Source organism: Poecilia mexicana, unplaced genomic scaffold (genome assembly GCF_051168715.1).
Source record: "Poecilia mexicana isolate PSO_F unplaced genomic scaffold, ASM5116871v1 scaffold_11, whole genome shotgun sequence".
NCBI lineage: Eukaryota > Metazoa > Chordata > Actinopteri > Cyprinodontiformes > Poeciliidae > Poecilia > Poecilia mexicana.
In genome coordinates, this window is record NW_028263380.1 from 5520294 (window position 1) to 5542361 (window position 22068).

General features: G+C 40.1%; 1 protein-coding gene across 1 annotated transcript; it reads left to right on the plus strand.

Annotated features, from left to right (window-relative positions):
- The first annotated feature begins 7076 nt into the window (after positions 1 to 7076).
- On the plus strand, positions 7077 to 21255 carry kpna6 (karyopherin alpha 6 (importin alpha 7)). Its single transcript, XM_015005320.2, has 14 exons — positions 7077 to 7226; positions 10040 to 10173; positions 10266 to 10358; positions 10504 to 10603; positions 11682 to 11776; positions 11870 to 12001; positions 12094 to 12182; positions 12308 to 12407; positions 12882 to 13045; positions 13147 to 13225; positions 13538 to 13663; positions 14767 to 14894; positions 14999 to 15183; positions 16107 to 21255. Exons 1-14 carry the CDS (start codon positions 7223 to 7225, stop codon positions 16292 to 16294), a joined length of 1617 nt encoding a protein of 538 aa, XP_014860806.1. The 5' UTR covers positions 7077 to 7222; the 3' UTR covers positions 16295 to 21255.
- Positions 21256 to 22068: the final 813 nt, after the last annotated feature.

The window sequence follows — 22068 nt, forward strand, 5'->3', positions numbered from 1 at the left end:
ACAGAAATTTCAAGAGTTATTCATAGCTTCCGGTTTCATACAGAATCCAATGAGAGTGCTGTATTAAGTGAAAAAGTAAAAAATAAGCAGACATAATGATTGTCATGGCCTTTGAAAGTTCTTGGCTGCTGCTGCCGGTGCAGTGTGTGGGTGTGTTAGATCACCTAGAAATAAAGAGATATCCTCCAAAAGCAACGCCGAGCTGCACCACAGGTAAATAAAGGCACTTTGAGTTAATAGACCGTATTGAGCCGCTTCGATTGGCTTAGAATTGGCTTGTCAGGATGGGAGGAAGTTCTCCCAGCTCACATGCTCATCAATTACACTGTGTGTGCAATAATTGTACCTTATTGATCTCTTTAATTCATCAGCACTTTTGGTTTCTCCTGATGCAAGGCTGATAAGGCTCTGCTGTCTGAGTTGAAGGGGCAAAAAAAAAAAATACACATGGACAAACATTTGTATGAATTTCAGGCTAAGGTGACAAGGGCCAGCTCTTACATAAGTTACAATTTATATTAATAATATCATGTGTGAATCTGAAATAAGAAGAATAAAAGCAAAAGAAGATAAATAAAGACTTTTAAGCCTTGTGCCATCTATAGTCTTGTTAATGAGCAGCAGGTGCAGCCACAGGCTCCTCCCCAAAGTGCCTGGTGTGTAACTTTTGAGGCTCACACGTCTTCTTCATTCCAATCCTTGATGAAGACGAAGAGTTGAAACTGTGACATAGCCGTGTTTCCATCAGTATTTCTAAAGTATCACATTAGAAAGCGTTGATGAAAAAGCTAAATTCAGAAGAAGTTCCTCGGTTTGGCAAAAAAGCTTTTACACTCCCTTGATATGGCTTTTTGACTTTTCCTAAACAGAGGTAAAGGGGCAGTGTTATGTATTTTCCAGCCAGATGCTGCCATTTTATAGCACAATCAAGTAACTATGTTTTCTTCAAATGCTACATGACTCAAAAGAAACTTGACTTTGTAACACCTTGAAATTGGGTCTCTATGTCTTCAAAAAGTCCTGCTCCTTCTGAGGTTCCACCTTCAGGAAATCATCAGAATATTGCTCCTCTATACTATCTCCTCTGATGAGCTCAGCAGATGAGCAGTTCCACCAGGTGTTTGCTAATTACTGCTGGCTAGTCTGAAGGATCTGAGTGGGGGAGGTCTCCTCTGTGAGGCGAAAGCTCTGAGGAGGAGCTATGTCCTCGAAGGCGGAGCTAAGTCCACCCAGATGTTTTGCACAGCTGAATTGTTGCCACGGGAGAATAAAGGATTTCTCCAGGTATGTTTTGATGAGGGAATAACATTATAAAATGATATAAAGCTCAAAAACAATGATTGAACTTCATACTGTCCCTTTGATGTGCTAAAAGGGAGAATGACACACATAACGTCTCTCTGTGCTAGCCTGCAACCTCCATCCTCCTGTTTATTTCAACCATGCATCACTCTATACCTGTAGACATAACCATGCCTAATTTTTTTTTTTTTTTTTTTCATTTTTGCGACAATTCAAAATTCGCATGACAACAGGACGGAAGCATAGCTTGTGACACTAAAACATGAGAGCCACATTAGTTGGAGGTTCTAACCATATTTAGACATGGATGAAGGGAAAATCGAAAACAATCTGCAGTCCTGACTTTGATCAAAATCAAGCAAAGACCAGAGTCATGGGCTTTAAAATGTAGAAAACTTAATGAACAGTATGCTCCACATAGCAGCATACTAGTTGTGAGGATGACTTCCTATCAAATCACAAGTTTGGAACCATATAAAGAGGTAAGAAGCTCTACATGATAGTTAAATTGCTTCATATTTACCTTTGAGGACCATGGCATTAAGGTCTTTCTAACTTATTCTAAGCATAGTATGTCTCCTATCGTATTTCACAGTGTGAAACGTTGCTAAAAGATTCCAGGGAGTTTAAAAAAAAAAAAAAAGCACATGCAATGATGAAAGTAGATTGAAGTTTAAGAGAAATAGATTATTGTACCAGGAGACAACGGGTTAGGCTTAGATGTGCAAAGATATCCTACAGAATCCGCCTGTCTTATGTTAGGCACACATTTATCTTTTTGAGTCTTTTATCCTGCTGGGTGGAAATAATGCATTAGAATTCAAGTGGTTCCCCACAAATCTCCCCTTTGCACAAAAGGAATGATCCGCAGGAATAGTCCAAAAATCACCTACTCAGCATCTTACTTTATCAGCCCCGCCACCTGCTAGATGTCAGAAAGTGAGCGAAAGACAGGAAAGGTAGAAGACCCCCGCTCACCCTTCCCCCAGTCGCCAGATTTAAAAAAAGCATAGGATGGACGAGGCTGAATTGATTTTCAACACTATATTATGAAGACATATCTCCTCTTTTCCATTCACACCCCACATGCACTGACACACTGCTGTCTCCACACGTTATCCTCCCCACGGCGTTATCTCTCTCACTCTTTATTGCGCTCGCACACAGCGTTCGGCACAGAGGCTTGCAGATGTTCTCTCTCTCTCTCTCTCTCTCTCTCTCTCGCTGTCTCAGAGGTGGCCAAAGCCACTCTCTCACATTTCAGCAGACTGGCCTTATTATCATATTTGGTGTAATTGAATTAAGCAGCAGTCACATCGGCTATGTTTGCGCTACAAGATAAGCACAATCAAAAGTAAACTGCTTTTGATGCCTCGTAATTGAATTTGGAGTCCTTGATGTGATTAGCTTCTTTTCTTTTTGTGCCAAATATTCGTAGTCGGTGAGTGTGCAGTCATTTTTTTATTTGTCTGTAGGGATTAAAATATGAGCTGCTCATTGGTGGAGCTGCTGCCTCAACAAGTATGCAAACATGTGCGTGTCAGATTAAATGCAAGGCTATCTTTTCTTGTGTGACTGACCTGTCCAGACCTGTCCCTCCTGTGGATGCTTGGTTTTATTTTATTTTTTTTCCTCAGTTATCAAAAGACATGCATTATGGGTAAATTGGTTACTCTAAATTGGAGACAAGACCCTAACTCATCTATCCATCTTACCATGACTAGCGAACAGGAAGTCAAGGTAGCTAATCCTCACTTGGGGCAAAGAGTAGCTGGAGAGAGTAGTCTAATTTCTTTGGAAAGGTCAATGGAACCCAATAATTTGCAAAAAGCTAATAGCAGACAATCTATTTCCATGACTACATCTCAGCCTTCTGTCCATGAACACCACAAACAGGATATGTGGCAAGAGTCATCCGTGGCAGAGTTCAGCTGAGGCTGGAAACAATCTTCACTTTGTACCAGTCGTACAGCGCAGACACAGCTCTTGCTTTGGAGTCAAGTTTGTTTGTATAGCACATTTCAACAATAAGCCAGTTCAAGGTGCTTTACACCATAAAAATATAGTAACCAATAATCTGCATAGTGTCTCTAGCTGAGCTATCTGGGTTTAATTCCTGCACCTACCATCCCTGCGACCTGATTTGCAACCTATTTCTGGTTGGGTGGATAAAAGAACGTGAGTGTTTTTGATCTATTTGGAGACCAACGTCACACATTATCCCCCCCACTTCCCTCTCCCCCCATATCCCAAAGCCTCATTGAACACGAGGTTTAAAACCCTCCCCCCACTGTGGACTGAATACATTTGTCGCATCTTGAGATTTTCTTTCCAGACACATACACATTTGTATGTAACTAAACCTTCGTTGACTGACACTTCATTGTTAAACTCTTTGTGCTGTTGCAGCGATATGGACCAGCTTGAAGTGAATGAAAATGCATTCTATCAAAATAGCTGGCTCAGCTTGAACAGCTAATAATGTCTACTAATGAGTTTGGCAGGAGAAGTCTTGCTGAAGTTGTTTTTTTTTTTTTTTTTTTTCAAATTATCACTATTGTTTAATTTACAGTATTTTAAATTTGCGAGGAAACAGAAGGTATTGATTGCATTGTTCATTAAATCTACTGTACATTAGGGAACGACGATAAGCGGGAACTGGCAGCCAGAGGAACCGTTTCCCTCTGAGCTTCAGTTCAAAACCCTTCAGTTATACACCTTGCTTTGTTACTGTGATCTCATTACAAAGGCACCCTTTCCTCTGTGGCATTGACTAATGGGGGAGCCCTTGCATCTCCGTGCAGAGTGTCGGTGTTGTGTGATGTGCTTCAGCAGGCCTAGAAATGAAAAAAGAAAAAAAAAAGGTAAAGGGCCGGTGAAATCAGAGGTGATAAGCAGCGGCTACGGCTCCACGGTCTGGATCTGAGAAGCATTTGAATGCTGACTCCGGAGGACAAATTGGTCCGGTGTGTATCAGTTATTTAATACTGACAGAAAAAGCTGCTATCCGGCTTTTGATTCATCTCTGCACCACCGCACCTGCTTGAAGACGTGGGGGTTGGGTGGGGGGGGAAACGCTCCAGCCTTGGTGCTCTGCTGAGCAAAGCACAATCCGGCTACAGTCGGGGAGCACGGATCCTTTACAATGTTTGCACATGGCTGCAAAGAAACTATCTCAGTTTATGCTACAGTTGATCTGACCTCACACACCCTTTGGAGCGGCGCAGAGATCCGGCCCGACACAAGTCGTTCTCTCTTTCATTTGTGCAACATTGCCCCCTAAAGTTTTCTCCGGGCTCGCATCCGGCTTCCTTGGGGACCCGTGTCACAGGACATTGCTGCATCACAATGTGGTGCGGTAATTTGCCACCTCCTGCTCCCAGCAAATCGACCATAGATGCACCTCACCTGTATTACTCTGTCACTTTCAATTTGAGAAGGAAAATAAAAACACAAAACAAACACTGGGGACCCGTGGCTGTTCACAGTGCACCTTGAAATCAAAAGGAAATAGAGATACAGCAGAAAGGGAGGCATCTGAAGCAGGACCGAGGGTGTGAGGAACCCTGATTTTTCTAAGAATGTTGCAACATTTATAGCAGTTATAGTTTGACTGATTGATTATTATAACGCCTCATGGAACTTGTGCATTATAAAGAGAAATGTATATTGCAGTGTCATGGTTTTGGTCTACTTTGTTGATCAAATGTGATGCAAAAATATTCACCCTCTTTGTACTGTTTTTTTTCACATTACAACCACCAATGTCAGTGCATTTCAATAGACTTTTATGTTGAAGACCAACACAAAGTAGTGCATAGTTATCAGATGAACAGAAAATGATGACTATCTTTATAAACCTACAGAATCAGGTTTGTATGATGCCAAGCTGGCAGGATTTTTTCAGCTCTACCATTTGACTGAAATCAGGGCTGTGCCATCTTTTTTGTTAAGTGTACCAGTCCCTGCAGCTTCATAAACACCCTCCAACAGTATGTTGCCACCCTTGTACTTTTCATTCAAGCTACCCCCCTTTTCCCTCCACATGTAATGGTCAAACACTTCAACTGCATTTGCATAAGATCAAATAAAAATCAATGTGTTTGTTCCTGAAAGCATTTACAAATTGTAATTTGGCTTTGCATGTTTCTTTTGGTGTACTAGCTTATTCCTCTCTGAGTGCCCTTTCAGCCCACATCGATACAGATATCATGTTACTGAGAATGGCGACATTGTTATACCAGCTTTTCCAGCATTTCAGCATTCCTTAACATCTTTCTCTTTTGTTCTTGAATTGCTTACACAGAACCTGCTTTCTTCCTCAACAACAGTTCACGGATACCCGGTGCGTGGAGTTTAAATAGATGTGATGTGGGCCCGCTTTCTAGTCTCCGTCAGCATTATTGAACACTAAGCCGGTTTTCACAAAAAGAGAAGATGTCACTTAAGTAGGCAACATTTCTTATTGTCAGCCTTGGAAAAACGAAGCCCAGAGGAACTGACAGCTAAATCTGTTAGTTTGTCAAGCTAAAATGCGAAAGGTGACCTACAGCAGGATGTTGGCACTGCTAGAGTAGTTGGACATTATACGTCTTTAGTCTGTCTGCTGATTGTGCAAGTGCTGCCAAAAAGCCTGTAAGCATCACTGACTGAGCCCATTTTGGTCTGGATGTGTCTGTCATTTTCCCAACACTGATATAATAGGATCCTTGACCAGAATTGAACCCCTCAGCTACTGTTTATTCTCTAACACTTAAGTGCTTTGAAGTGGCAAAAGAAAAAGACAAGAAAACAATGAATAATTAAAAAAAAAAATGTCAGGGTTTGCATCAACAAAGAAACATTGAAGAGTGTATGGCCCCACATATTCAATGTGGTTATTTGTATACTGCATCAAGACTTTGGACACATTTAACAAACAGCTTGTCGATTTCTGCTTGTCTAAAGCTATTTTTGACTAATTAGAGATTTCAATGTGTTTTGGTGTCACCAGAATGCTATGAAATGCCTTAGAAAATACCATTGTTATGACAGTTCATCCTGCTAAATGAAATTTCTGCATGGTGGTTGATTTCAACAGCTATACCTAATGATAACCCTTACTTTTTCCAATGCACGTTTATGCTGAACAACTGTACCTCAAAGAGTTGTTTCTTGGTTCTGACAACACCAGATGTTGACAAGAGAGACACCGGAGATTACAAAAGATGAAATCTTTTGTGGTACACAGATGCTTTAAGATTTGAACATCAGGGTTCCTGTGCAGTTCAGAAAAGTTTGGAAAAGTCTATGAATTTTACAGATCTGAATTATACAGATCTAGATAGATATGGAAAATAAATTATTGTTTCAGAAAGTACTTCTATTTCCTGACTTTATTCCAGGTCTCTTTGTGAAAGTATCTGTCTCTGTGTCCATTAATTAGTCTACGTCCTAACAAAAATCATCTGCATCAGAAATGTTGTTTATGTTTTGATTTTAATTATCTTATTTTTGGTCATTTATTTTATTTTAGTGCATTGTTAAAGGAGCTGTACTGCAAATGTATTTGTAACACATAAACACATTATAAAATGTAACATTATAAATATATATGCTATATATATTTACCTTATAACAACAATGTAATGGCAATGTATTGTGTTTCTGATAACTAAAGCTCATATTTCACTAAAGAAATTGTCATTTAAATTTGTCACTTGGTGGTTACATTTACAGTTACCGTATTATGGAGTCAAACAAATGTTTGTGGTACTGGGGCGACCTCTGGTGGCAGGAAGTCGCTCTATATTTTAATGTTTCCGTCTCCGGCGGACATATTGCTTACTGGAGCAAATTCTGGAAAGCTAGCAGTGGGGAAAAGGATTTGAACTTGGTATACATCTTCACGGCTTACTATACTTACAACATAAACACCATAATGGGTAAGTCGTCTTTGTATCTAAAAGTGTTCAGGTGACTGAAGTGTTTTCTGTGTAGTCGAAGGGAATAATTAGAAAATAAGTCTGTGACTTTAGTGTAGCTACTGAGCTAACATGTTAGCTGTTGTAGCTAATAATGTAGCGTATGCACGCAGTTGGAAATTGTTTATGGCGTTTTAACCTGGGGTTAAGTGAACGACCATTTATCGATTCGGTTTGGTGACACTTTTAAACTTGTTAAGAGGTATTAGTCAAGTTGTAAACGTTTAATTTAAACAACGTCAAAAAGCGAGTGCTAACTTGAGAAGCTAACTTGAGAAAACTTGGCTAGGTGCTAACAACGTTAGCATCGCGCTTTACCATTACAATGACCCACGTAGTTTTTAACCAAAGGTCTTACCATTTTCGTGAAGATATTTCCTTCTTATAGTCAATTTTGTAGCTACATTTTCTGTGTCCTACCTTCCCATTTTTATGTACAAGCAAGCTTCGAGAACCACGTTATCAAGTTATTTACATGTATTTGTTTAGTCTGTTATCTACAACCTAAACAAGCTATTTAACCCGCAAATGCACCGCGCTAACTAAGCAGGAGTCGCCAAATGTCTCTTCGTTCTTAAATATATTGGCGAAGTACAGCAGTTTGGACAATAAGGTATAAATTCGTGTTGGCATGTGTGCTAGCTTAGGTGCCTTAGCTCTGTCATTCAGCCTCATTCCAGAGACCCCGCACAGTTATACAACATTGGGGGTCGGGTTATAATAAGACCGTGTGTTTTCTGGAAGGTTTTCAGTCGGCTTCAGACCGATAATCTCATTTAAATCCACAAAAATACGCTGCTGGCATATTTTTGTGTTGTATTTTGTAAGGCTAGAAGTCGGAGGGTAGAGCTAACGTCGGCTTGTGATGGCTTGTGTTTTTACCTCAGGGCACAATTTCTGGTAAATACTTAAATAAGGATGATAAAACTGCCTGGTTCAGTTAGTCGGTGTTTAAATGTAATCTGAAGACACTATCGTGATGTGTAATCTAACAGAAATGAAGCTGCTGCGCTCTCTCTGTAATCCCAGAAATATTTGATGATATCATCACAAAAATGCCAAATCATACAACAGCCAGGTTTCCCGCACAATCTGAAAAGTATAAGTATACGAAAATATTAGTATTTCCAGACTTCCAGACATTTTTCTTTTTGTCACTTTGTCATCCTTCCATTTATCCAGCTTTCCAATTTCTCCTCCCTCCCCTTCATGTTTTTTTTATTCTCTATTTAAAAGCCTTCCAGATCAGCTATGAATTCACAGAAGACATTCATATTAATTTAAAATGTATATATATACTTGTATAAAAAGGATTTATAGAGCTGAAACTGTGGAAATATGAATCCAGAAATTTACAACACTGCATAAGAGTGCTTCACCCAAACTGAGAGTCAACTTTTTTGTTGCAATGTGCACGTCGTCTGATTTATTTCAGAGATTTTGTTGGCTTCTTGGTTGTCATTTCCTTCTCGGTTTAGGTAGACGATGCCATGAGCAAGCCCAGTCAACAAACGCGCAACAGTTTTCTGCTTTGCGTACCCCAGAGGGGTCCCTGTTTGCCAGCGGGGGTCTTGGGGAATTTCCAGTGCAGACGCACAACTCCCAGCCGGGCTATTTTTGTTCCACCTTGCCCAAACGGCCAAACGGGCCAAGCAGTTGTCACAAAGAATATAAACCAGCTACCTTTTTCGCAGAAAAAAAAAAAAAAAAAATGAGAGCAACCAGCTGTTACTGGTGTTTGTCAATCCCTGCGGCTCCACCATCTGCTTCCCACATTACATACCTTTTACAAGGCTGCTTGGACAAAATGTGACCTCAATTTTCAGAGCTTGTTGGAATATTTAACCTTAGGACACCGGGGAGAGGGGTCTTTTTGAGACTTTTGGCATGTTTCTCAAAAATATATTAAATTAAAAATGAAATTCCTCTCTGCTAGGAGCAGCTTATGGTCATGTGTGTATTTTTAACTTGTTTTTTTTTTCTTGTTTTTTTCTTTCTAAGCTAATTTCTGCAAGACTTTCCGACCAGTCTCTTTCTAATATTAGAAACCTGAGCGGGAGAGATGAAGTCAGACTTAATCTGTCTCATGTTTACTCATACTTCTTTACACATTTAAAAAAAATTAACTGTATTGCCTTCAAGTATTGTAGGCATTTTACAGACAGCAGGAATAATAGTAAAATAAACCAAAGATGTTGAGATTGGGCTCAGTAAACAAACAGGAGATGCATATCTGTAGAGTCTAGATACGTTCTGAATAGTAGTCAAACAAAAAAGAAAAAGTCGAATAAAAAAAAAATTATGTGGGAAAAATATCTATTTTCATTAGTAGTTTGGCAGTGGACTTTTATCACAATATTTTGCAGTATCATTGTGATGGCAATAAAAGTGAGTGTTATTATAAGAACCATTTCTTACATTTATTTTAGGTAACTATATGACTGTAACTGTGTGTTAAAACACAAATGTTGCCCATATGTATTGCTCTTCTCTGGGACAGCAGTCACATAAAGAGGTGTGATTTGTATCACTAAACTAACCAAATGTATTTATATTTATTGACGCTTTTGAGGAAATACTGGAGAAAATGGTAAAACTATCAAACCAGATAACAAAGGCTGTTTTTTTTTTAACATCATTAATTGGAGTTAATTGTGACAAGGATAGACCAAAAGCCTTGTCATGATAAACGTATCACAATAAATGATGAACGATGCAATACTAGTTCCCAGCTGGCGTCTTGACCTCGTGTCTGTCTCTCTCTGGGCCGTCAGAACCATCAGCCAGTCCGGCAAAGGACAACTACAGGATGAACCGCTACAAGAACAAAGCACTGAATCCAGAGGAGATGAGGCGCAGGAGGGAAGAGGAGGGCATCCAACTCAGGAAACAAAAACGAGAACAGCAGGTGTGTCTCCCTCGTCAGATTTTATTGTTTTTGTTTCTTGGTTTAAACCTTTCTCCAGCAGGATGACTCTCTGACTCTGTGGTTGTTTGCAGCTTTTCAAGAGGAGAAACGTGGACGTTCTCAACGAGGAGGAGGTCATGTTCGAGAGTCCACTGGTGGACTCATACCTCAACTCTCCAGCCACAGTGAGTGGCTCATTTTCCTAATGATTCTTGAGCAGCGGAAATAATTTGAGGCTTTTGATAAAATGTTCGATTTGGTGTTGATGTAAGAAATGATTTTGGTGCTGAGGGCCTCAGCCACTCAGAGTGTTTGCTTGTTCTCATCTAGGAGGGAGTCATCACCAGAGACATGGTGGACATGCTTTTTTCAGAAGACCCAGAGCTTCAGCTCGCCACGACACAAAAGTTCAGAAAACTACTTTCCAAAGGTTTGTACAGAACGTTGTGTGTTGGTGGTACGAGCAGAAATGCATTGCGTCTTGGCATGGAACCACAAAGAAAGCAGACAGTTCAGGACTATAGAAGTCAGATTCTGGTAATAAGTTGTAAATGGTGACTCTTACCTGATGTATGTAACTTTCTTGGCCTCAATAAATATAAAAATCCACCTCCAGGATGTGGCCCGTTCTGGAGGATCCAAGGCCAAAGCAGACCCCTACCCTCTTACAGTCAAGTAACTGTTATATTCAGTTGTTATAAAAAATATTGAATATGCTAAATATGACTTAAAATAAATTTGACATTGTAATTTAATGCCTTTAAATTGGGCCTCTGTCTCTTTAAAATCTCCAACTCCGCCTTCAGGAAGTCTCCTCTTTTAACCCTTTAACATTTTTACCAGCGTTCACTGACCAGTAGCTCCTGTAATGAACTCAACAGAAGTTCAGCTCCACCAGGTTTTTGCTAGTTGATGTTGACTAGTCTGAAGGAGCCGGACACTGAAGTTTACATTACAAATTTTGTAAATGTCAAAACGGGTAAATGTCAGCACCATATTTTCCAGAGTATAAGTTGCACAGGTTACAAAAAAATATGTAATGAAGAGAAAAAAAACATGTAAATTGTGGAAAATATAGTAAATTAATGTATAAAATCCTTGTTGACCATCAGGCATATTGAAGGATTGTATTCCATATGTTCTGATTAAAAATGCAGCCGATCATGGCCACAGTACTCTGATCTGATGTGTGCTGCTGTTTCAGTTTACTACATCGTGATTTAATACAGTATTTCTTTTCTGCTGAGCCATTAAAGTATGTTTTAAGGCATTTTTACTCATAAATCTCCAAATAACTGATGAACTAGCAGGATGTGGAAATGAAAACGCTTCTTCTGTTTCCAAATGGAGATCACCAGCTGATGCTGCGTAGCGTCATGGCTTTGGAACTGCAGTTACAACATGTTACATGTTTATGTAGCACAGTTTCAAACCATGAAAATAATATATAAAAAAACAACTAATTGGTTGTTCTAATAAAGATTTTTTACTTTAATATTTATTTCCAGAGCCCAACCCACCGATCGATGAGGTCATAAACACAGCCGGCGTCGTGGAGCGGTTTGTGGAGTTTCTGCAGAAGAGCACCAACTGCACACTACAGGTCTGCTCATTAAAACTCCTAATGTTAGGATTTTAAATGTAGAGCTTGAGCTGTGCCATGATAGTTTTTTGTTTTTTTTTGGTGCGGCTGCAGTTCGAAGCTGCCTGGGCCCTGACCAACATCGCATCGGGAACGTCCCAGCAGACGAAGACGGTCATCGAGGCTGGAGCCGTGCCCATCTTCATCGAACTCCTCAACTCAGACTTCGAGGACGTCCAAGAACAAGTAACAAGTTTTTCAGCTTCAGCTCTAAGGCAGGATGTTGTTTTGCTGCCCGGTGAGATAAAGCGGCCCTCGTGTTTGTGTGTGCTCTCCAGGCTGTGTGGGCGTTGGGTAACATCGCTGGGGACAGCGCGGTATGCAGGGACTATGTGCTGAACTGCAACATCCTAACACCGCTGCTGTTGTAAGCTCCTACGTTTTTTGTTTTTTTTTTGTTGCTCAGTGACCAAGCCCAAACAAGTTTCTGCCTGAGACATATTTCTGTCATGATGTTATCGTCTGAGTTTGTGTTGTTTTTTTTCCTCTCAGGCTTTTGACCAAATCTACTAGACTGACGATGACTAGGAATGCAGTATGGGCTCTGTCTAATCTCTGCAGAGGCAAAAATCCTCCACCTGCTTTTGAAAAGGTGACACTTCCACATAAACACGCTTCTTGCTGATTTCTGAAATTTAGTTGATCTCTGTCCTTTGGCCAAAGAAGCAATGAAATGACCCAGAATTGGGAGCCAAATATAACATTGTGCTGTTTGATTATTTGTGGAACATGAAGATCATCAAACCCAACGCTGTAAAAGTTCTTCAAATGTCCAAAGTGCTCTAAAATCTTCCTGAATAATCCTGAAATTTGTGGTTGGAGTAGTTTTCTATTTGACATTGACAATTAGTTGGCAAACGGTTACTTGTTTTTAAAAGTAGCCACATGTCGTCCTCCAGTACTGTTGCTTTAAGCCGGTCTGGCTGCCTTTCCGTCAGGCTTGATCTCAGTGTCCAGAAACTTTAGAAGAGATTTAAAATAATCTTTTGCTGCGTCAGTGAAAAGTTCAGTCTCCCGTTAGATTTGCCCCTAATGATAATCCCAACCGTAAACTTGTCCTGTCCAGGTGTCTCCCTGTCTGCCTGTGCTGTCCAGACTCTTATTCAGCAGTGACCCAGACTTGCTGGCAGACGCCTGCTGGGCTCTTTCCTACCTCTCCGACGGCCCCAACGACAAGATCCAGGCTGTCATCGACTCAGGCGTGTGCAGGAGGCTGGTGGAGCTGCTCATGTGCGTTTGGGGTTGTCGCCGTACCGGATCTGTTACCCTTAAATCGCAGCTCTGAAAACATGGTCCTGATGATCGCTGTTACTTATCGCTCCTCTCTGCAGGCACACAGACTACAAGGTGGCCTCTCCTGCTCTGAGGGCCGTCGGAAACATCGTCACTGGAGACGACATTCAGACACAGGTTTGTTTCAGAAATCAGCTCAGACCTGACAGGAAGAGAAATACATTAATATGGAGTTTTACTTGTATGGTTCATTTACTTTAAGGCTCTAATATGTAACTTTTATGAAAAAAAAAACAAACATTTTTTATCTACTTTTTACAAGTCACTATTTTGTGACTGTAATATGAGAGATTGTCTGTGGAAAGATTCTCCACCTCCTCCTTGAGCTAATGTCTGTCTGAAGAAATACAAAACCAACCAATCAGAGCCAGGACGTCTTAACGAGGTCAATAACCTACATGTCCTCGTCTGGTTGGTTGTTGCATTTAGGTGGTGTTGAACTGCTCAGCTTTACCCTGCCTGCTGCACCTCCTCAGCAGTCCTAAGGAGTCGATTCGTAAGGAAGCCTGTTGGACCATCTCCAACATCACAGCTGGAAACCGAGCGCAAATACAGGTGACCTTTACACATCACTGACACAAACGAGCTGAGAGAAAACCCCTGTTGTCCCTTAGATTGAGTTAATGTGAGGCTGCTGTCTTGATGGAACATTTCCCCCCAACATTTTTAAAACTATTAATAAAAGTTAGATTGAACGAGATGTGTGTATATGTAACCAGTATTACTGTTTAAAAAGCTGTTTTTCAGACTCACAGGTAGGAGTTGTGTGTTTCTGCACATCAACTGCAAAAACACAAAATCTTACTAGGTATGTTTGTGCAGTTTCTACTGAAAATATCTTGGTACTCTTAAAATAAGACAAAACTGATTTACAAGTGACTTTTCAGAAATGTGCAGAAGCTTGATTTAAGTAAATAAATTCTTAATATTGATGGAAAAAGTACTAGATCCTTTGGCAGATTATTACTCTTTTAGTTAAAATGTCTTGCTATAAGTGAAATAATCTGCCAGTGGATCTAATGTTTCTGTTTTTTTAATCAGTGTTAAGAAATGTACTTAAATCAAGCTCATATATGTTGCTTAAATTACCTGTAAGTTACTTTTGTCTTATGTCAAGTGTATCATGATGTTTGTAGTAGTTTAAAATAAGATTTTGTGTTTTTGTCCTTTTACTTTTGCACATACTTTGGAATTAAAATCATAATGGATTAAAATGTGCTTTATTTAGACACAACGCAAACTAGTACAAATATGTGAAGTGGAAGCAGTTTGCTGCTTGGTGTTTTCCCTCATTTTTCCTCCTTTGAATCATGCAAACCTTTCTAGATTATCATTGTTATGATGATGTAAAGGGTTTATTATCCAGATAAATTGTAATGCAGCGTTTCATTCCAAGCACATTATGCTCCAGCTCAAAGTGATTGACAGGTGTGTTTTATTCACTGTGAAGGAAATCACTGTTACTGTTACAGCAGTAATATGACGCCTCCATTAATATTTAATATATTAATCTCAGATATTCTCATATTACTCAATCATATTGTGGACAAATCCCTTCAAGAAAAAACCAATTGGTGTAAAAAGTGTGCTTGGTCTGAGCCGCTGCAGCTCCTGCTCCAGGCCTCATAACAATGATCTCATTCTCTGTTTCTCTCCAGACGGTGATTGATGCCAACATCTTTCCAGTCCTAATTGAAATTTTGCAGAAAGCGGAGTTCAGAACCAGAAAAGAGGCAGCCTGGGCCATCACCAACGCTACATCTGGAGGAACACCAGAGCAGATCAGGTGCATTTTAGTTTGACATAGAGACGCCTTTGTCCGTTTCTGCTTCCCCTGTGATCGGTCTCTTGCTCTATGTTAACATATGAACCATTTGTGTTTGTATTCAGGTACCTGGTGAACCTGGGCTGCATCAAGCCCCTGTGTGATCTCCTCACTGTAATGGACTCCAAGATTGTTCAGGTGGCGCTTAACGGGCTGGAAAACATCCTGAGGCTGGGCGAGCAGGAAGCCAAGCAGGAGAACAACGGCACCGGCGTCAATCCCTACTGCAGCCTCATCGAAGAGGCCTACGGTACGCCGCTCACTCATACGAACACACAGAATCTTTACAATGGAGGTTTATTATGCAGCCTGACATTTGCTGATAGCTACCTTTTTTTAAACTCTGAATATCGTAATGTCTGCTGGCATGTTATGAAAGAGCAATTAGCTTCATTAAGACGGTGATTTCAGACTAAAGTTAAGAAATATTCCACTTAGATTTTATAGACAATTTTCAATAAGACATTAACCTGTAGATACAACCGTAGACTGAATGTATAGATCCTTCTGTTTAAGTAAATGCTTCAGATTTGAATCATTTATTTTATCTCTATACTATACTATAATGAGAAGATTTCAGAGTCTTGTAAATTAGGGTGTGATTTCCTCCTGCCACGTGTCAATGTGACCTGAGGAAATGCAGTTAAGATTGTCAGAAGGAGAAAATCAGGACAGAAATCGACCTAAAAATGTTTCCCTGTGAGCTAGCTATAAAAATGTTGTTGTTAGAATGAATCTGTGAACGATTCTATATTGTTATAGATTCTATAACGATTCTATTTCAGGCAGAGCAGGCAGATATTTCTGCCTGATCTATTCTAAAATTGCCCAATACTAAAAAGCAGACAATTTCTCAATTTATCTGTAAGATTTCATGATTTATTTTATTTGTTTTTAAGTTAAGATCTCAACCAATTAAGAATGACCTATATGACCTAATATACTATATGCAAAGTTTCTGCTTTTCATTATTATTATTTGCCTCTGTTTACACTTATTACTTTAGACACTCAGCCCAGAACAGGAATCAAACCTATTAGTTAGAACAAAAAGATCCAGAGGATTTTAAGACCCAGTACCTGAGACTTTTGTCAGCAACTAGGCACTTTGAATTGCCTAGTTGCTGAAAATGTACTATATAAATAAAGTTACCTTATATTTATTTATTTACAGGACTAGACAAGATTGAGTTCCTCCAGAGCCACGACAACCAGGAGATCTACCAGAAGGCGTTTGACCTGATCGAGCGTTACTTCGGGGTGGAGGATGAAGACAGCAGTCTAGCTCCTCAGGTGGACCAGGCCAACCAGCAGTTCCTCTTCCCTCAGCAAGAAGCTCCAATGGAGGGCTTCCAGCTCTAAGTTTTCTTAAGTACACCACTCACCCACTGTCCCTTCTGTAAACTCCCCCTCCACCCCATTTTGTGGAAGGCCCCATGATGCCCAAGTCATGCCACTGTGCTCTCTCGCCTGATCTCTCCAAGCACATACACACACACTCACACACACACACACACACACACACACAAACCCGCCCTTTGGAGGAAAGCTTAAACTGTCGCCCTCTTAAGCCCTAAAACCGCCCTCTCCGGCCATGCTTTCCCACCAGTTGGACAACTAGCGCACAGGGCAGACTTTGTTTTTTTGTTTTCTTTTCCTGGCCATTGGGAGCATTTCTTACAAACTAATAACCAAGTTGGGGGAACTGATCACCTGAAAACCTGAAGCGGTTCGAAACGTGCACAAGGACTTCTTCCTGCCGTTTGGTAGCTTTTAGCTCCGGTCGCCAGCAGCAACCAGTTAGGATCTTTATCGAAATTTCTTCACCAGTGGGACATTCCTGTTTTCTGGATTACCCATGCATCCCCTCGCAGTCCACAAACAGGGGGCGTCCAGTTTGTGACACCAGTTTGATTTTGTGCAATGCAACATAGGCGTACCTTTTTTTCTTTCTTTTTTTTGTTCCCCCTCCCTTTTTAGCTTTTATTATTTACCTCTAACCCTTATTTATCTTCTCCTTTATAGGTATTTTTCTTTCTGTAAATGGAAAGTCTTTTTTGTTTTCTTTTCTTTAAAGAAATACCCTAATTGTGTTGGGCTTAGGGCTGGCCTAAACCTGCCGCCCAAGCAAAGGGACGACTTTTACGTTGTAGTGGGGAGGGAATAGATGAGAGGTAACAGAATACATTGAAACTAGGAAGGACTGTGATTGGGATCTTGGTGAAGGTTAAGAGTTTTTTTATTTTAACCATAAAAAATCCTCTTTTTTTTGTTTTTGTTTTCGAGGGCGGGATATTTAAATATCCTTATATTCATTGTTTGCTGTGTTAATAACATTTGAATTATGAAGTGATCTATTAAACAAGGCAGAGTTCAGGGGGGGTCAAGGTTCAGCAGAGCCTGCTGTGCTGGCAGCAAACCAGACTTCTTTTTCTATCTGGCTGTATTTAAAAAGAAGGTGGAAAAACCTTCTGCAGTAGAGAAAATATCATAGTTTAGTGGTTCAACTGAACCCCACCTCCCGGCCCCCTGCAGTGTCAACAGGTTTCTGCTTGGGCCCTGTGGTGGGGGTCTCTGCATGGTATTTTACCACCCTGCCTGCAGCCACAGAGGATTCCTCGCCAAGCGCAACCTGTTGGTACAGAGGGGCGAAAGGTACCTTGTAAAACAACACGCGGGACTCAAAGAAGAAGCTGGACTCTAACACGATAACTTTAGGTGGTGTGAATAGTGATAGTTTAGTGACCACGGTGGTGTTTTCTTTAGTGGTAGAGTTGATTAATAGCCTCTGGCGTTCGATATCACTATATCTTTGAGGAATGGAGATGACAACCGCTAACGACTTTTTGCATGGGACAGTTGTGCTTACGTGTGGGTGTTTTGTTCATGTAAATAGCCTCTTCCTCTGCCCAGCCAGGACAATTCTGCTGCTTCTGTGTGGGTCTAATAACAGCTGGAGGGTTGGGAGATAGCTCTGAAGATAAGTGACAAGCCTAACTGCAACAAAAGTTCAAGTATCTAAATAGAAGTATATTTGGATTTTGATGTATTTGCATTAATATATATCTTTGCGTACACTTCATGCACACTTGCATACAACACCAACTGAAACACAGATGAGTGACTAGAAACAAAAACTAGCTTCCATTAAGAAGAAAGAAAAAAAAAAGTAGTAGTAAAATGTTCAGTTTTGAGCACAAACTTTCTTTAGCTCCCATTTACTCTGTAGTAAATATTTTGTTGAATGAACTGATCAAATGCAGTGTTGCTTATTGCTATGGAAACTTGTCTTTGTTTCTAGCCACAGGACTTCTGATGGTTGAGATTAGCTGAGTTGACGCTGACCAGGGATTGGCTTTGTTTCTGTTCAGGCCGGTCTCTGGTCCGTGTCGAGGCGCTGTAGATGAAGTAGAAGTGTGCTCGTGTGAGTTTTGACTGACAGGCACTGTGTGAGGGAGTAGGTCTATTGACTCTATCAAGAATATGTCCTAATCAGAGTCGGGAGGGGAGGAAAGGGAACCGCTGCTGTTCTGTGGATTACTGAAGCACTCAAATGTATGGAAGATGAACACAATCAGGTTTCTTTAAAGTAACCAAATAAAACAATCTTCTGAGGATTATTCTGACTTTTCTTGGAACCCCAAAGTGGTAAACAATTTTTGTATAATCTATAGTTGCAATTGGAGGTTTTCATCCATTCACTGTGGATGCGTTGTATTAATTTGGGGCTTTTTAATGCTTTTGAGTTGTGGAATGACTGTAAGTTCTTGTGTAATAAAGGCAGTCTCAGTTCTACCTGGAAGTATACATACACCTCCCTGCCTTAGCTCCCCTTTGCACTTGGCTAACTTAACCTTTAGCAAGCTGCAGAAAGCTGCATGCCTTTTGTCGCCATTAACAAGCTTGTAGCACAACTGGCAGAATATTTGAAGGTCTTTTTTTTATCCAATTTTTCTGTTTTCCTGGCAGTGAATTTGCTCATCCATGTGAGCTAATTCAATCTAGATTGAAGATGGATTTCAAGCTAGATGGAACATTCTTGGTTAGCTAAGAAACACTGGCGTCTTTCTTGGTTAGCCAGTGTAAACATTAGCATCCGTCATTGAAAATGACTACCTCTGCCCAGACGAGTCATCTGACTTTCATCTTGTTCAGAGATCTTTTTGAAGAAATATACTGGTGGGAGGGGGTATGTATAATTATGAACCTGCCTGGACAGAAAAGCCACAATAAATTCCAACTTAAAATGAATCCAATTTGTTTGTATTATCATCCTAGCCTGGACAAACAATCCTTCAAAGGCATTAAAAGCCCAAGATTAATGTGACATCTGTGTGCATGATTATTAAAAGTTAACCTCTGACTGGCGTTTCTCATCTGCCTTTCACCACGTTAAGCACCATTCTGCAAGATGTGTTAAACATGATCTGACAGATGACTCTGTGCCGAGTTTTATCCGCAGAATACGAGTGCTCCCGGTCGACGCGAGAAGTCGAATCATGAATTAAGCAACAACATCTTACCTCTACCCGACGGAAGTGTAGAGCAGCATTTAGACCCTGGAGTCTTTGGTTTCCTGGCCAATTCTGTGCTTGGCCTACAAATATAATGCCAGAATTGCAATATATATAAATAAATATATATATATTAAAGAAAAAAATCATTGCATCAAGGAGAGAGAGAGAGAGAGAAAAAGTTTATATTTCTTAAAAATCAAAATGCACTCCTGCTCACTAAAGTGCCAATCCGACCAACAAAGACTGGAGGATCCTGCGTTTCTGTCTTTGACTCGTAGATTATTTCTTTATATCTTTATTTACTTGAATGTGCACATGTTTTTTGTGCAAACCATTGCTGCTCTATTTTCCTTATCTTTCAAGTTACATTATTTGCCATTGTTTCTTAAGGTGGCATTCTTTAACAATGATGTCTAATTATCTGGGTTGGGTTTTGGGAGCGGGTGGTTGGGCGAGGGACTGACTTGACTCTATAAAACTGATGTTTTTCATTGACGGGACGTTCTCTATGACTCTTGTGGTTTTCGCTGCGTGTAGCTCTGCTGCTGCATGGCTGTTTGGAATTGTACCACCGGTTTCTGTTGAGACTGGTGTTTAGCCTTTAGCATTTCGCTCAAGCAGACGTCCCCGTTCATTGTACGAAAAGTCGAAAATAGCTGCACTAGATGCAAATGCATAACTAGAAATTACCATCATAGCAGACTGATGCAGGCACCAATCTCACTGCCAGTTAGTTTACCAAAGTTTTGTCATCCTCATCGCAGCATTTTCAATCCCTCCCTGAGAGGAAAAACTATTTTCTTCTTTTTTTTTCCTCCCAAATTTAAGCTCAGTTGAATCTAATTCCGAAGACTGCATTTAAATCTGAGACGAGATACAAACCTGATCTCATGCGACTTGAGGTCAGAGGGAAACTCTTGATGTTTAGTTGTTTTTTTTCCCCTGAGTATTAAACTGTGGAGATTCAGGAAAAAAAAAAATAACGTGCAGCAATTTACATTAAAGTGTTATAATTTAAACTATGTATGTTCTGATACATTGACAGGGATTCAATTACAATTCTGATCACTTCTGAGAAGTGGAGAAAAAAAAGCCTCAGTAGAACTTGTAACAGGATGAATTAAGCGTTAAAAAAAAAAGACGAAGAGGAGGTGAGTATCCAAAAGCCTTTCTGCTTCTCTTCTTTTCCTGGTCTAGATGTGGTGGTTTCTATCATTTTTAGGATATTGATTGTTTCAGTCAGGCTGCACGATCAGGAAACTTGTTACTTAATATGGGAGGGAGTTTAAAAAAAAAAAAAAAACTCTTCACAAAAAAAAATTTCACATCTGAACTTGTCTTCCGTCCTGGACGCTTTTGGTGTCTTTATGAAAATCTAACGGCTCGGCTCGACGTCTATGCTACAAATGTTTACAATACTCCTCGTTTGTAAAATCCTATTTGTATGCCATCACTAACCAGTCCTGGTGCATCCTCTGCTCCGGTCCTCTCATTTCTGTCTCTATTTATTTTCCTCTTTTTTTTTTTCCCGGTCAGTACTTTTCTTTTTTGCTCCAAATTAACCATGTTGTATACTGTGACTCGACTGGACTTTACCGACGGTATGAATGAGTGACAAGAACCTAACCACACTTCAGCTGAACATGATACACAAACATAAACATGGAAGAGAAAATAAAAAAAAAAAAAAAAACAGCACATACAGGAATCTGCAACAATATTAGAAATGTAAAGAAACTGTATGGAATTTAACATTGTTCAGAGGATATACTGTACAAAACAAATAAAGTTATGTTTCAACCCTTTCATGGATGTAATTTATTCTTGTGGGCGAGTTGTGACAGGAAGGGAAACTGGACCCGAGGAGAGACAAACTGCTACAGTTTGGGCAAGTAGGACCTTTGTAGTTCTGAAAAAGATGTTAGACTGAAGTACATGTATGTATCAGAATGGCCCAGTGAAAGTCCAGATCTGATTCAAATCGATAGTTATGAGACCTAGAAATGCCTGTCAACTGATGCGCCCCATCTGGTCTCACTGTTGAGTTTCTATGTGTGGAAGAAGGTCAGATGACCCAAATATCTACTGCTGTGATGTCTGCAAAAATGACTAAAAAATTGGAAGCATTCACACTTAAAAAAAAAAAATTGTAAAATGTATAGTAAACCCTGCTTTTACAATCAAGTCATGACAAAATACACTGAAGTTTTGTGGATATGTTAAAATCCACAAAACGACGCACATCGACCATGAATACTCCTGCAATGTAATCAGAATCCCATCATTGCACATGTAAAGATTTACCGGATTTCTTTAGAGGGAACACAATGGCACAGGAATTAGTATTGTTTTCATTCATCAAGTAGATCTTTTGTCTTTCTCTAGACATTTTGCATATTTATCCCCATATTCTTTGGGTACTTCCTCCCATAACTCAAAAGCATCTATGTCATGTGGGCCAAAATCATCAAGTCAGAAGCAGCTTCAATGCCCCAAACTTCAGTTTTCTTTTACAGGTTTTACTGTTGTGTGTCATTGCTTCAGTTCTGACTGGTTCTTTCTAGGCCGGGGGTGCTAGGCAATCAGTCAAATCCAAGGAGTCATGTTTGCCCTCATTTC

What these genes read in the sequence shown, in the direction of transcription:
- kpna6 (XM_015005320.2), top strand. An exon ending in GCACCAACTGCACACTACAG is followed by an intron (nt 11,777 to 11,869) that starts GTCTGCTCATTA and finishes GTGCGGCTGCAG; the next exon opens with TTCGAAGCTGCCTGGGCCCT. An exon ending in CCTCATCGAAGAGGCCTACG is followed by an intron (nt 15,184 to 16,106) that starts GTACGCCGCTCA and finishes ATTTATTTACAG; the next exon opens with GACTAGACAAGATTGAGTTC.